The 13,365-nt window shown below is 53.9% G+C and overlaps 1 protein-coding gene across 1 annotated transcript; it reads left to right on the top strand.

Annotated features, from left to right (window-relative positions):
* The first annotated feature begins 6,946 nt into the window (after positions 1–6,946).
* GJA4 (gap junction protein alpha 4) lies at positions 6,947–13,155 on the top strand. Its single transcript, XM_048825992.2, has 2 exons — positions 6,947–7,117; positions 9,842–13,155. Exon 2 carries the CDS (start codon positions 9,860–9,862, stop codon positions 10,862–10,864), a length of 1,005 nt encoding a protein of 334 aa, XP_048681949.1. The 5' UTR covers positions 6,947–7,117; positions 9,842–9,859; the 3' UTR covers positions 10,865–13,155.
* The last annotated feature ends 210 nt before the right edge of the window (positions 13,156–13,365 follow it).

Here is a 13,365-nt window from a genome sequence, read left to right as displayed (position 1 = left end):
AGGGATGTATACGATGGGGCATGGCCTCTGCTGGGGACCATTTGCCTATTTCAGCACGGGACCACTGTATCTCATTTAGGAATGTTGCTCCCATTATTAGGGACTTATTGTGGTAGGTGCTGTATGTACACACTTGTCCCATAGAGCTTACAGTCTAAATGAACAGGGTGAAATGGGAAACTGAGGTATGGAGCGGGGAAGCGACTTGCCCAAGATCACCCAAAGGTCAGTGGCAGAGTCAGGAATAGAACCCAGGTCTCCTGAGGTCCTGACCACTGGACCACGCTGTCCCTGCTCGAGATTGCCCACAGACATTGAGCTGGATTTAAGTTTGCTAAACACAAAGTGCCCCAGGATTGAAATGGAGACCAAAGGGAGTCAGCAGCTCAGTATCGCTTTACCCCCTTGCAGCTTGAAGAGGATCAGTGCAACTGTGATCAGGTGTGGTTAGAAGCATTTCCACAGACAATTGCTGCCAAATCTGGAGAAAAGAGGGGATTGTCTCTGATACGTTGAAAGGAAAACTCTTTTCTGCCTCTGGTTAGTGAAGCAGTGGATGGCTGAGATACGGTAGGGATGGGACAGAGAGAGGAGGGGAGAAGGGTAAGTGCAGAGATAGAAAGAGGCGCAGCTGAGGATGGATGGATGCATGAACCCAAGCCAACAAGTTCACCTGTTTGGCTTCAAGGGTTAGGGTTAGGGTTAGCAGAGTTAGGCCCTAACCAGGAAGGGGGGCTGTAGGCGTGGCCTTGCTCCTGGCCCACTGATGCTCAGCCCTGGTGTTCCATCAGCCCAGGCCCGTCGCCGGGACGTGCGTTGCCCACTTTGCAGCCTGCCACTTGGCCGCATGTCATTAAACTTTCATTCAATATAAGCAGGTTCCATCCCCCCAGGAAATCAAGAAGGGATCAGCCCCAATTATTCACTAACCCTTGATAAATATTACAGTAAATAGGGATGATTTCCATTTAATCTATTCTTAAACAGCCCCGGCTCTATGCAAAGGGCCTGTCAACACTCACTCCAGCTGGGGCTTCAAACACCGACTCGCCTTGCTGGGCCCCACCTCCCATTAGGCTTTCCTATTAACCCTTTCGTGGCACCATTCCAGGCCCTAGCGCTCCGCGGAGGTCAGTGGGATGTGGCTCCCAAATGTACCGGCGGTTCAGAAATTCCTTTCTACCGGGCTGCACCTGTAGCACCTACCCCTGCTGATCCATCGCCCACTGAAGTCAATGGGAAAACTCCCCTGGACTTTGGCTCAGGTTCTAAGACAAGGAGGGAGAGAAATCCCAGACTCCTTGGACTTTAGCTGCATACAAATTCCCTGCTTCGAGCAGCACTGGTCTCTGTCATTCTTTCCCCCTGGCCTCTGGGAGATGCCAGCACGCCTAGAAAACCCAGCATTGACCTTGCCAGCACTGTCATGGCTCAGGCATTCTGGCAGATGTACTGGAGAGGCCATCCAGAGACCTCCAGCCCTGGGGGAAAGGTAGACAGTGACCTCGTCACCAACGAGTATCAGAATCCTCTTTGCTTTGGTGATTTTGTCCCGCGCTTTAACTGCTGACACGTGACGACGCTTCTGGGGCGCATCTGCAAAGACGAAGCATTTCCTAGATCCCCATGCCAATGAGTCCCAGGAAACAGCCAGGCCTGTGCAGAGAAGAGCATGTGTCCACGTTCCCTGCACCCGCTCAAAGCACAGAGTGAAATATAGCGAAGGGAACGTCAGTCGCTGGAAAAACAGAAACTCGCAGAAAGACCAAACATCCGGGGAAGAAAACAGGCCAGAGACGAGCTTCAATCCCGCTGGAACGGAGGAATTTTATATTCTCAATCAGAAAACTTTGCTAGGAGCAGCTAAGGCTGCAAAGAGCGGCAGTGGGCCTGATTCTGCGCTTACACCAGCGCAAATCAGGAGTAACTGCTTTGAAGTCAGTGGTCCCGATCATCAGCTCTGATGTAAGGCAGCTGAGCACCACTTCTCCAGTGACAGCAGTAACCACTTTAAACCCAATGAAACTGCATTGTTGTACACCCCAATGGTGTAGGACTGATGTAAAAAAGGAGAGGAGGATCTGGCCCAGAGGCTACTAATCAGAGTTGTTTGAATATGGGGTAAACTATGCTAGGGCATGACCATACATCAGATAAAGGAACCACACCATCCCTTGCTTTGTGTTTGTACAGGGCCTAGCACATCAGGGGTGCTACTAGAAACAGTATTATTTATTATTGAGGCCTATTATTATTAGCAGCAATGCTGAGGTTCCTGCCCCACCCTTCACGCTGCCCCTCCACCCTAGTTAATGTGCCTCTTTCCAGGGACGAATCCCACTAGTTGCTATTTGAAACTAACCTGTTCCCTTTGGTTGACATGACTTGCCCTAGGATTGTCTGTGTTTGCATGGCCACAGATCCTGACCCCTATTGGCCCAGCCCAGGCAGAGGGCATTGGGAGTCTGTGGCCCATATGCACCCGGCCGATAGGGATGAGCGGTGGCTGAGGATAAAGAGATTAGTGTGTGGGTTATCCGGCCCTTGGTGTCTATTTCATGACACAGCAGGGCCTCCTGAAAGAGACCCCCTGCTAAAGAGCCTGAGCTGAGTGCAACAAGATTATTTGTAACCCAATGAGCAGCTCCCTGCCCTGCAGCTCAACCCCCTGCACATTAAACACGTCAGCTGCAGTATGGATGGGTCTGTCACAAGCGCTCAGCACCGGCCTAACTCGGCTCCCCTGGAAGCCAATGGGACTTAAGCGTGTGAAAAGAATTAAGCACATGCTTCACTGCTTTGCTTAATCAGGGCCTATATTCTAAGGGCCACATTCTGATCCCCTGGCTCACGCTGAGTTACATCCCATGCCATGCGTAATCTCCATCAACGCCATTCAAAATGATTTAGGAAGGTGAAATTGAGCCCCACCTGATCAGATCCTTGGAACCAAACTCTGTCTGTTGCCCTACTCGTGAGAAGCTCCTCTCTGAGAGCTTGTTGCCTTGTTCAGAACATCTAGAATCATGCCTTTCTAAAGACACAGGGCCATATACCCCATGGGCATTTCAGCAGAAATCCCTGGTTATTCCAGTGCAGGAGTTCTGCTTAAAATCTGATGGCATGTTATGGCCCCTGATTGTTTAATTAAGCTCATCCCATTAGATCAGCGTGTGCCTTTAACCGAGGGAAAGGTTTATTTATGAGAGAGACGATGCTGTTTTTAAGTACAGTAGAACCGCAGAGTTCCGAACGCCTCGGGAATGGAGGTGGTTTGTAACTCTGAAACGTTCAGGACTCTGAACAAAACATCATGGTTGTTCTTTCAAACATTTACAGCTGAACACTGACTTAATACAGCTTTGGAACTTCATGATGCAGAAGGAAAAATGCTGCTTTTATGCAGCGTAATTTAAATGAAACAAGCACGGAAACAGTTTCCTGATCTCATCAAATCTTTTTTTTTCAACTTTCCCTTTTTGTTGGTCGTTCACGTTTATCACAGCACTGTGCTGTATTTGCTTTTGTTTGTCTCTGCTGCCACCTGATTGCCTCCTTCTGGTCCCAAATGAGGTGTGTGGGTGACTGGTCAGTTCGTAACTCGGGTGTTTGTAACTCTGAGGTTCCTCTTTTGAACCAGTGGATTTGTGGGAATCCTCCGTCGGTCCAGTGCCACCCAGGGATCAATCTGGTGAAGAATCCCCCACTGGGGAAAACACAACCCCTGTCCAAGGGCTCTGATTCTGCACCATCTCAGCACCCTCCCCGCCCACTGAGTGCCGTGTGCCAGGCGGAGCAGGAAAGGCTGGTGGCTGAGTCTGCCTGCTGCTAAAAGCACGGTCCTGTAAGCAATTCCTTGGCGGACTCCGTTGCACCCAGTGGGTGCTGGCCGTTCCACAGCAGATGTCAGCTCCTTGAGCTGCCATCAGACACGCCAGCTCCCCCTGCAGGTTTGGGTGGGGACATCAGTCCTGCCGATTTTACTGCCGCGAGACTGGCCATGCCCCTCATCCCCAGAATGGTGGATACTCCGCTGCTACCAGGCAAGATCACGCTCAGGGGGATGCCATTTTGAGGTGCACACCACCCTGCCCCGCTGGCATAACCTTGCACGCTCTTCAAAATGGTGCCCCCTCCCTCCCCGTCCGATATGGGACAAAACCACGTCTGGGTTTTTCTCAGTACCAGACGGGGGAGAAACTTTAGAAAAGCAGGATCGTCTGGCCAAAACCGGATCAATAGCCTGCCGAATTGCCACATCTGTCTAACGTAGCTATGTGGCCCCCGTGGCCATGGTATCTGAGCACCTCCTAATCTTTGAAGGTATTTATTCTCCCAAACCACCGCAGTGAGGCAGGCCAGGGCTGTCACGTCCATTGTACAGATGGGAACTGAGGCCCAGAGAGATCCTGGGGGACATTTTCAAAAGTGTACAAGGAGCCTAAGACACACGCGCTATTGGAAATGGAAATAAACCTAGATCTTGGGGGGGCGGGGGAGGATGGCCCAGTCATTAGGGTGTTGGCCTGGGTGCATTTCCCTTCACTGCCACAGACCCCCTGCATGATCTTGGGTCACTTTGTGCCTCAGTTTCCCCACCTATACAATGGGGATAACAGCACTTCCTTACCTCACAGGGTGTTGTGAGGATAAACACATTACAGACCGTGAGGTGCTCAGAGACTACGGTGAGTGGAGCTGGATAAGTTCCTTATATGGAGAGAGGCTTTGAACCTGATCTGCTGGAAATCACCCACATTTCAGACAGGCCTGAGAATTCAGTGTCTTTCCTCTCAGAATCCAACCAATTTGCCCAACAGGGAGTTCAAGAAGCAGTGCAGGAAAATGGAGGCACCTGGCTAGTGAAAAATTGCTGAGAGTAGCCACATAGCCTGAAGGAGTCACCAGCACCACTGCTGAGCCAGGGACCTGTGGCCTCTCGGTACCTCTGGGAATAAAGCCACTTTCATCTAGTAGCCTAAATATGGATTTAGGAGCTGAACTTTAGGGACCCAGGTTGGAAAACAGCAGCCCAAAAGTATCACCTCTGTTTGGGGGAGGGCAGAGAGCGAGGAGAGGGGGAGGGATGGTGGCTTATTTGGGTGGATGAGAATAAACTGGAGGGGGGAAAAGTCTTTTCATTCTTTTAAAACCCTGTATGATCCGAATTCCTCTTGCTCGTGCCTTTCTCGTTCTGTCCAAAGGGTGGTGCTACTCGCTAACAACCAAGTACCTGGGCAGTTAGGAATGCAACAGACCAGAGGGGACGGGGAATATACTGGTAGAAGCACCTTTATACTGGTACAGCTGTCCCCAGAACTAGGGCTTGTGCCAATACAATTGTATGGGGGGGGGGAAATCACCCCCCTAAACCAACACGTTGCTCTGGTACAAAATGTGTGTGCAGGGCAGGTTATAGCTAGAGGGCGAGATTATGGGTTTGGCTGTGCCTCGCCTCACAGCGCGTGCAGGGTGCTGTCATGTACCCTCGTGCAAAGAGAGTGTAACGTGGGTGTGGAATGCTGCCCTACGAGGGGTGCATGTGTGTGTGTGTACACGTGTGTGCGTGAGAGAGATTCGGAGTGCGGCAGAGAGAACAGCCCTGTCTAGATTAGGGAAATCCTACGGCTCGTTCTAAAAGGAGTTACCAACCCAGATTTAATTAACCTGTTTTTAAACCCCAGGGCTCCTAGTGTGGTCAGGGCTTTACCACCTGTGGCCATGGTCAGCCTCTAACCCTGGGAGTCAGAACCCTCTAACCCTGGTCCTCAGCCCCGTCTTCCTTTACTAGCCACCTCTGGGCCAGTTCCCCTGCAATAATCAACCTCGTGCCCCCTTGCCATGGAACCTGCAAGTGCCCCCCTCCCTTTTGGCTGCAGCCACCCCTCCATCCCCTCTGCCTGCAGCTCTCAACTCGCTCAGCCCTTCCCTGGGAGCCAGTCACCTCCTCCCTCACCTCCCTGAGCGTGTGATTGAGTCTGCACCCCTCACTGCCGTCACACAGCCCTCAGCCAGGTGACTAGTCCCTGCCGAAATCCATGGGGCTTCCCAGGTAAGTGCTGCTCAGTGCGAGCGAGGGTGGAAGGATCAGGCCCTTTATGGTGGATCAGGCCCAGCTGGGAGCAGTCTGACCTGCTCCTGAACTCAGAGCGTCCCAAACCCTTGCGTATGTCACCAGCCCCAGCAGCAGCCCAGAGAGAGCTGTTCAACTTCACCCCCCTGCTAGCTGCAAGCTCAACCCCCCAAGCAGAGTCCCATGTGAGCTCTGGGCCAGGGCCTTACCCCTTAGGACAAGGGGGAGCTAGACAAGGGGGGACAGACCCTTGGCAAAGCATCTTAGCGGGGCACTTCCTAGGCTCCCGGCTCCCATAGCCCCCAGCCTAAGTCACTTGTGCACCGGCGCATTGGTTCAAATGCCAGAGGTCTTCCCTGGCTTCAGGGGAAGACGGCCCCGAAAACAGAGCTTAATCAGGGGCGATGCCCCCACAGAGGCCTGGTTGTCACCAGACTCTCATAGCTCAGGTCCCTGGCCCGGGATCTTCCCAGCAGCCCTTCATCGTGTTAGTTTTGGCTCCACGGGGGAGGCCCTGCCCTGGCCTGATAGGAGTATTATTTCAGCCCTGTCTGGCTTGTTTTCCTCCATTTCCTATTTCCAGGCTGCCCTGGCCCCGTCTGCGACTCCCTGTGAAAGAGGAGGGAGCCCAGCAGGGCCACTCTCCCCCTGTCCCCGCAGCCGCTTCCCCCCGCCCGTCGTTCTGCTCTTCCCCCAGTATTGCGCTGATTTCACATTGAATCCGGGGCCAGGAAAAGAATAAAGTCCCCCCGCACACCTGCCAAAGCAGCTGCCCCTTTAAAGGAGGGCTCTGCAGCCAAACTATTAACTTTACCAACCCCCAGTTTCCTGCGGCTCCTCCCCCCGCCCCCCGTGTAACTCTATCCAGGGTCAGTTTCCTCCTTCTCTCTAACAGTCTCAGGGATTCGGTGGGAGCAACAGCCTCCTGCGTAAAGAGCCACAGGTTGTAACCCCCTTGCCCCACCTGGGGCAGAGCATTTGATTCCCAGCCTGTGGGCCAGCAGGGAGCCTGGGCCTGAAGTCACCCAGTTGTGCCTGGCTTCGGTGAGTAAACACCAGACTCCAGCTGGCTGCTGGGTCCCTCTGTCAAGCAGCCCCTCTGCTCTGGGGCATGGCTGGGCTGGCCAAGGTGCTGGGACTGGGGACAGGGGCTCAGCCCAGATGCTGCAAACCAGAGGGTTGCTGCAGGGAAGGGGATGGGGGAATGCAAAGGGGGTCTGTGTCCTAGCCCCCTGCATGCACCTTTGAGCTCAGGTGATGCATGCCTTAGCCCTTGGCTTCGCACCAGGCTGCCTCAGTTTAACCCTTTCATGACTGCATCTGGCCCCATCAACCCGTCTCCATTGTGAGTCCTTGCTCTAAAGAGCCAACAGACCCCTTAATTGGTTAATTGATAGGTGTTCCTTACAAATGAGCTTTCTAGGCTAGGGGCATGGTGCTGCAGGAGCCCCTGTCCCGTGCGGGTGGCCACTGTGCTTAGCTCTGAAGTGCCCTTGGAAAGTGAGTGAGACCCTGGGAAGGAACTGAGTGAGTGAATCTCCCCTTCGGGCAGTTAATTGGGGCTGAAATGCCTTGTCTCTCTATTGCTGCCTTGACTTTCCTGGGTGATTAACATCAGAGTCTGTTTCTGCTGAGTTGGGCTCTGAGTAACTAAACTCTGCACCCCAAAGGGTAAGAAAGTGGTAAAGTGGGGGGGTCTCTGCTTTGTCTGCTGCTGTGACCCTGGGGAGAAGGATAGCGCACCTGGAGCTTTCAAATCGTGCTCTTCTCCCCCCTCCCCATTTTCTCGCCCAGACAGGGGTGCTGCCTGGAAGGCTGGGCTCCTGTCCAAGAGGGCTGCTTAAGCCCCAGTGCTTTTGTGTCTCTAACGAGCTCCTCAGTAAGGCTGTCAAAAGGGGGGCACACAGCAGTGACACAGCTGTCTATGCCCAGCCTCCAGCTCATCTGCAGGGGAGGCTTCTAAAGAGGGGGGGACTGGTCCGTCTCTAACCTCTTACACCCAGGTGTGGGCTGCTGCCCTATACCCTTGCTCAGGGACAGATGACCCACTGGGCACCTGGATGCCTTGGCACGAACCTGCCCTGTGGCACCAACCCAGCTCTTACAAGAAGCCAAGGGACCGCTAAAGTCTATGTCCTGCCTCAGTGGCTTGTCGGCTGGACACCCTTTGGCTGGAGCTGTTGCCAACGGCTGGTGGGAGAAAGGCTGTGCTAAGCCCCTAAATTCCAGGGGCACCCATGCTTTGCAGTGCTAAGAGGGCAGTGCTGGTGGCTGGCCAGGAAGGTGAGGGCTGCCCTTAAATGGCCCTGCACCTTTAACTAAAAACAGCCTGTTCCCAGCTGTAAGGTGCTGCTTTCTGATGGACCCTTGTTACAGCTGCACTTGTCTATTCATCTAACCAGGCTTATCAGCACCCTGCAATCACCAGGTGAGAGGGGGTGTCCCATCCCCCCCCTTGCTTCAGTGGCTAATGCTGTCTAGCTAGTGTAGCTTTCTCTGCTGGATATTTGTGGTCTCCCAGTGTGGGGGCTTGAGTCTCTGGAAGGCTGACATCTTGCTGCAGCCCTAGTATTTTGGCAGAGATGGTAGCCGCTTAAATCCCCAGTGATCAGCTTTAAGGTCCCATAACTAGCCCAGGGCTCCCAGGAGGGAGTAGCCCTCCCTATGCTCTGATGGCATGGCTAAGCCAGCATAGCAAACTCCTGCCCGGGCTTCAGCTGGGAACAAAATGTCTTGTGCTCCACTGAGGCCTGACTAGGGTTGCCAGGCGTCCGGTTTGTGACCGGGAAAAGGGACCCTGGTGGCTCTGGTGGGTGGGGCTAAGGCAGGCTCCCTGCCTGCCCCAGCTCCGTGCGGTGCCCGGAAGCGGCCACCAGCACCTCGTGGCCCCGGGACGCATGGGCGGCCAGGGAGGCTCCACGCGCTGCCCCCACCCCGAGTGCTGGCTCCGCAGCTCCCTTTGGCCAGGAACCGCAACCAGTGGGAGCTGCGGTTTGAGGGCAGGGCATGGAGCTTCCCTGGCTGCCCATGCGCCTAGGGGCTGCCACGACGTGGCTTCTGGGAGCTGCAGTAAGCACAGCTGGGACCCTGACCCCGCTCCTGCAGCCCTGCCCCACCCAGAGTCCTCTCCCGCATCCAAACTCCCTCCCAGAGCCGGCATGCCCCAATCCCAGCCCAGAGCCCCCTCTTGCACCCCAAACCCTTCATCCCCGGCCCCACCCTAGAGCCTGCACCCCCCGCTGGAGCCCGCACCCCCCTCCTGCACCCCAACTCCCTGCCCCAGCCTGGTGAATGGAGGGAGGGGGGATAGAGCAAGAAGGGGTAGGGCCTCGGGGAAGGGGTGTTTGGTTTCGTGCGATTAGAAAGCTGGCAACCCTAAGTCCAACCTCACCAGCCAGTTAGCACCTAACACGAGCTGCCCATCTGAGTCCTTCCTCTCCTGCAGAGCTACCTGGTCCTCAAAGCGATAGCACACGCAGCGTTAAACGTAGCTCCGTAGAACCCAAGAACTGCATGCGGAGCTGGCTAAAACCCAGCGTCCCGGCTCAGGCTGGGGGTGGGCAGGCTGTGGTGTCCCTCTGGCCCTTGTCTGGGTTCCTAGTCGAACGGCGCACTAGCCATGGAACAGAGTGGTGGGGAGTGCTGCCAGGCCATGTGGCAATCTGGGAAGCCCCGTGTGTCTCCTACCTCTGGCTTTCACGGAAACAAGGGCTGAAAGGTCAAACTGTCAGGTTGACTTAACTCTTGTTCTCTCTCTGCCATCAATAGCACAAGACCCCCTAGAAGATGGGGGACTGGGGCTTCCTGGAGAAGCTGCTGGACCAGGTCCAGGAGCACTCAACAGTGATTGGGAAGATCTGGCTGACCGTGCTGTTCATCTTCAGGATCCTTATCCTGGGCCTGGCCGGGGAATCAGTATGGGGGGACGAGCAGTCGGATTTCCTGTGCAACACCAAGCAGCCGGGCTGTGTCAACGTGTGCTACGACAAGGCCTTCCCCATCTCCCACATCCGCTACTGGGTGCTGCAGTTCCTCTTCGTCAGCACCCCCACCCTGGTCTACCTGGGCCACGTCATCTACCTCTCAGGGCGGGAGGAGAAGCTGAAGCAGCGGGAGAGCGAGCTCCGGGCGGCGCAGATCAAAGACTTGAAGGTGGAGCAGGCTCTGGTGGTGGTGCAGAAGAAGATGTCCAAGATCTGCGTGGCGGAGGACGGCCACATCAAGATCCGTGGCTCCCTGATGTGGACCTATGTCATCAGCGTGATCTGCAAGAGCATCTTCGAGGCCGGCTTCCTCTTAGGCCAGTGGTACCTGTATGGTTTCTTCATGCCACCCATCTTCGTGTGTGAGAGGGCCCCCTGCCCCCACAAGGTGGACTGCTTTGTCTCCCGCCCCACTGAGAAGACTATCTTCATCATCTTCATGATGGTGGTGGGCATGATCTCCCTGGGCCTCAACCTCCTGGAACTCTTCCACCTCTGCTGCAAGAACCTGCTCAGCAGCGTGAGGAAGGCCTCCTCCTCTCCCAGCCCAGCTGTGGACATAGACTCCTTCCCAGACAGCAAGCAATGCCATTACCTCCCCCTGAGCGAGAGCCACTCCCCTCCCTACCTGGCCTACAACAAGCTGTCGAGCGAGCAGAACTGGGCCAACTTCAACACCGAGGAGAACCTGGCTCTGCGCAGTGGCAACAAGCCCTCCCCTGAGTCCTACGCCCCAGGAGCCCAGCCCCTGCAGGAGAGGCAGGCCAGCCGGCCTGGCAGCTCTGCTTCCAAGAAACAGTACGTCTAGGAGAGCACTGAAACCAAGCTGCTGTGTCTCGGGGGTATCCTTTGGCCATTGAACGAGGGGACACTCTGGTTCTTGGGCATCTTGGCCATAGGACCTGTTTGCTATAGAGGCTTTAAAAACAAAACAAAACCCAAAAGCTCCTGTTGGCGACCCACTTTGGTTAACTAGCAGGCACCTCCTGCTCTCCACTGTTCATTGTGTGTCTGTGTATTTAAAGTGTGGGTGCCGTAGATGTGCTTTCAGGTATGTGCACCTCTCTGCAGACTGGTCTTGCCATAGGACGTGCACGTGGCTCAATTGCATGTTGCATTGTAGCCAGCTGGCTGAAGTTTACAGGGTGTGAGGACCCTTCCTACCATTCTGCTGGCAAAACGTACCTCAGGCTCCCTTAGGGAGGGTTATTCTCTGGTGCCTTTGTCTGTACAAAAGACCCTAAGTAACCGATGTCACGTGATACCAATACATTCGCCTTTCTCCAGCTGCAGTCCCGGGAGAGCTGTTGCTTTCTTTTTTTAAACTGTGTAGACATGGAAACCAAACAAAATCCCTTCTTCAGCTACAGAAGCATCTTCAGTGGAAAGCTGCCTGGGATATTATGCAGCTTGCGTTCAAATCCAAGGTGCTTTGCCTTGGGGTGGACCAGCGACTGCGTCTTTGGGGCAATATGTGGGGAAATATCCTTACTATAACTAGGGGAGATTTCCCTTTCCTGCTCAATGGTTTCCATCAGCTCTGATCAGAGCTGTGCTTTGTAACCTAAACTCTAAATCTCTCTAGCCAAGACCTTTAATTCCGAACCGGTGGAGTTAATCTGGCTCAGCCTAGGTCAACAATTTGTCCTTCTAAAGGAGGCAGTGGGGGAAGCCTATTTGCCTCTGAGATCTTAGCAGCTGCAGGCGTTTGGCACCAGCCTAGAAATTCCATTGGGCAGCTTGCTGTAAGAATTAATGTGGGGTTGGGGGCACTGGAGTGCCAATCAAAGCAGCTGGTCCTGCTCATCGACCAAACATCTCTTCTTCTGGGTCACCTGACAAAATAATCCCAACATCTAGATCTTGCCACACCAAGTTGAATGACTCAGTAGCTTATCCGACCAAGCTGAGGTGCCTGCCCAGGGTGAGGAAACTCTGATGCACTAAGGAAAGGACGTATCACAGGACTTAACACCTACTCCCCTGAGTTCTGTTGCCCCAGAGCAAAGTTATAAGCACTGTTCCCCATGTATGTTCAGAGTAACTTGCTGTCCATGTGTTTATAGGTGTAAGGGATCCCCATGGGTAGCTCCAGTAACAGCCCTGGTCCTCTGCCCCAGGTGGCCTCATTTCTGAGGCACAGATTTCCATTGGTTAATTTTTATTTTTATTTTTAACCTGCTGGTCTGACTTTAAAAGGACTGCGGCTTCAAAGCCCAGTATTTGCCACTGGCTCTGTTAAGCTGTCGGTTGGCTCGTGCTAAGTGCGAGTGTTCACTTCCCAGCTGCTTTACAGGGATCCCACTGTGTGCTCAATTCTCCTGGGAATGAGGGCCTTCATGTGTGGAGTGTGAGCACAGGGCCTCTGCCGGAATGGGGCTGCCCACAGATTCAGCCAGGGTGGAGGGGAGCCTGGCTGTTGTAAGTGAATTGCCCCATTCAGAGACCTAGAACCACTGATTGGGGGGGGGGGGGACAGGGGTTTAAGGCTGATCACGCTCTTCCTAGGTTCCCTTGCCTCGGGCTCCCCGATAGGGACTGATTGCACCAGTCAACAGAACGGGCAACTCCTGGCCGGCAGAGATCTGATGCTGGAGTAGCTGTGGGGGTGGCGGGGGTTGAGGTATGGAGCTGCCTGGCAGAGTGTTCATGCACACTGTTTAGGCTGTTGATTATTTCACTTTAATGAGCACCCAAGTCACCCCCAAAACATCTTAATTTTAAAAAGGGGTAGGAAAAAAAATCCAGTAACTTTGTTTGTTTGCACCAATGTCCTCTCCTGCTGGGGTGTGACATGCTGGGAGGGTGGTGGGTTAAGGGAAACCTGCTGTCCCTCCTCAAGAGAGCAGGCTCCAGTGAATTGTGCCTGAATAATCCCAAAGCTGTGAAACCAAAAGGGTCTAGCCTTATGTCCTTCTGACTGTTTGTTCCATTTTTAATGTAAGCCAAACCACCACAGATGCCTGCTCAGTCTGTATTCTTATCTCACCAAAGTGCACACGCTCCAGGCTGAGAGAGGAGCAGATGGAAGTTGGTCTTCAGCTCTTTCTGGCAGACTTAATGTTACATTTTTGTCAAATAAAACTTTGACATAAACTACCTCCTGCCGTGTCTGTGTGGTGCTTTCTCACAGATCTAGTGTAACGCGTCTAGTCCGGTGGTTCTCAGTCTAATGCTCCCAGCTTTTTACTGTGAAGTGCTGGGTTACTTGGCTTGCCTTCTTTGTCACTATCAGCGGCGCACTTCAAATGAAGTTTTCGCCTGACGCTATAAATTAACCTGGGGTCTAGTAAATGTGGCGATCTCATC

The sequence above is a fragment of the Caretta caretta genome, chromosome 19 (assembly GCF_965140235.1).
Source record: "Caretta caretta isolate rCarCar2 chromosome 19, rCarCar1.hap1, whole genome shotgun sequence".
Classification (NCBI taxonomy): Eukaryota; Metazoa; Chordata; order Testudines; family Cheloniidae; genus Caretta; species Caretta caretta.
This window is presented reverse-complemented; position numbering and strand designations above follow the sequence as displayed.

What these genes read in the sequence shown, in the direction of transcription:
- GJA4 (XM_048825992.2), top strand. Translation starts at nt 9,860, where the DNA reads ATGGGGGACTGGGGCTTCCTGGAGAAGCTGCTGGACCAGGTCCAGGAG.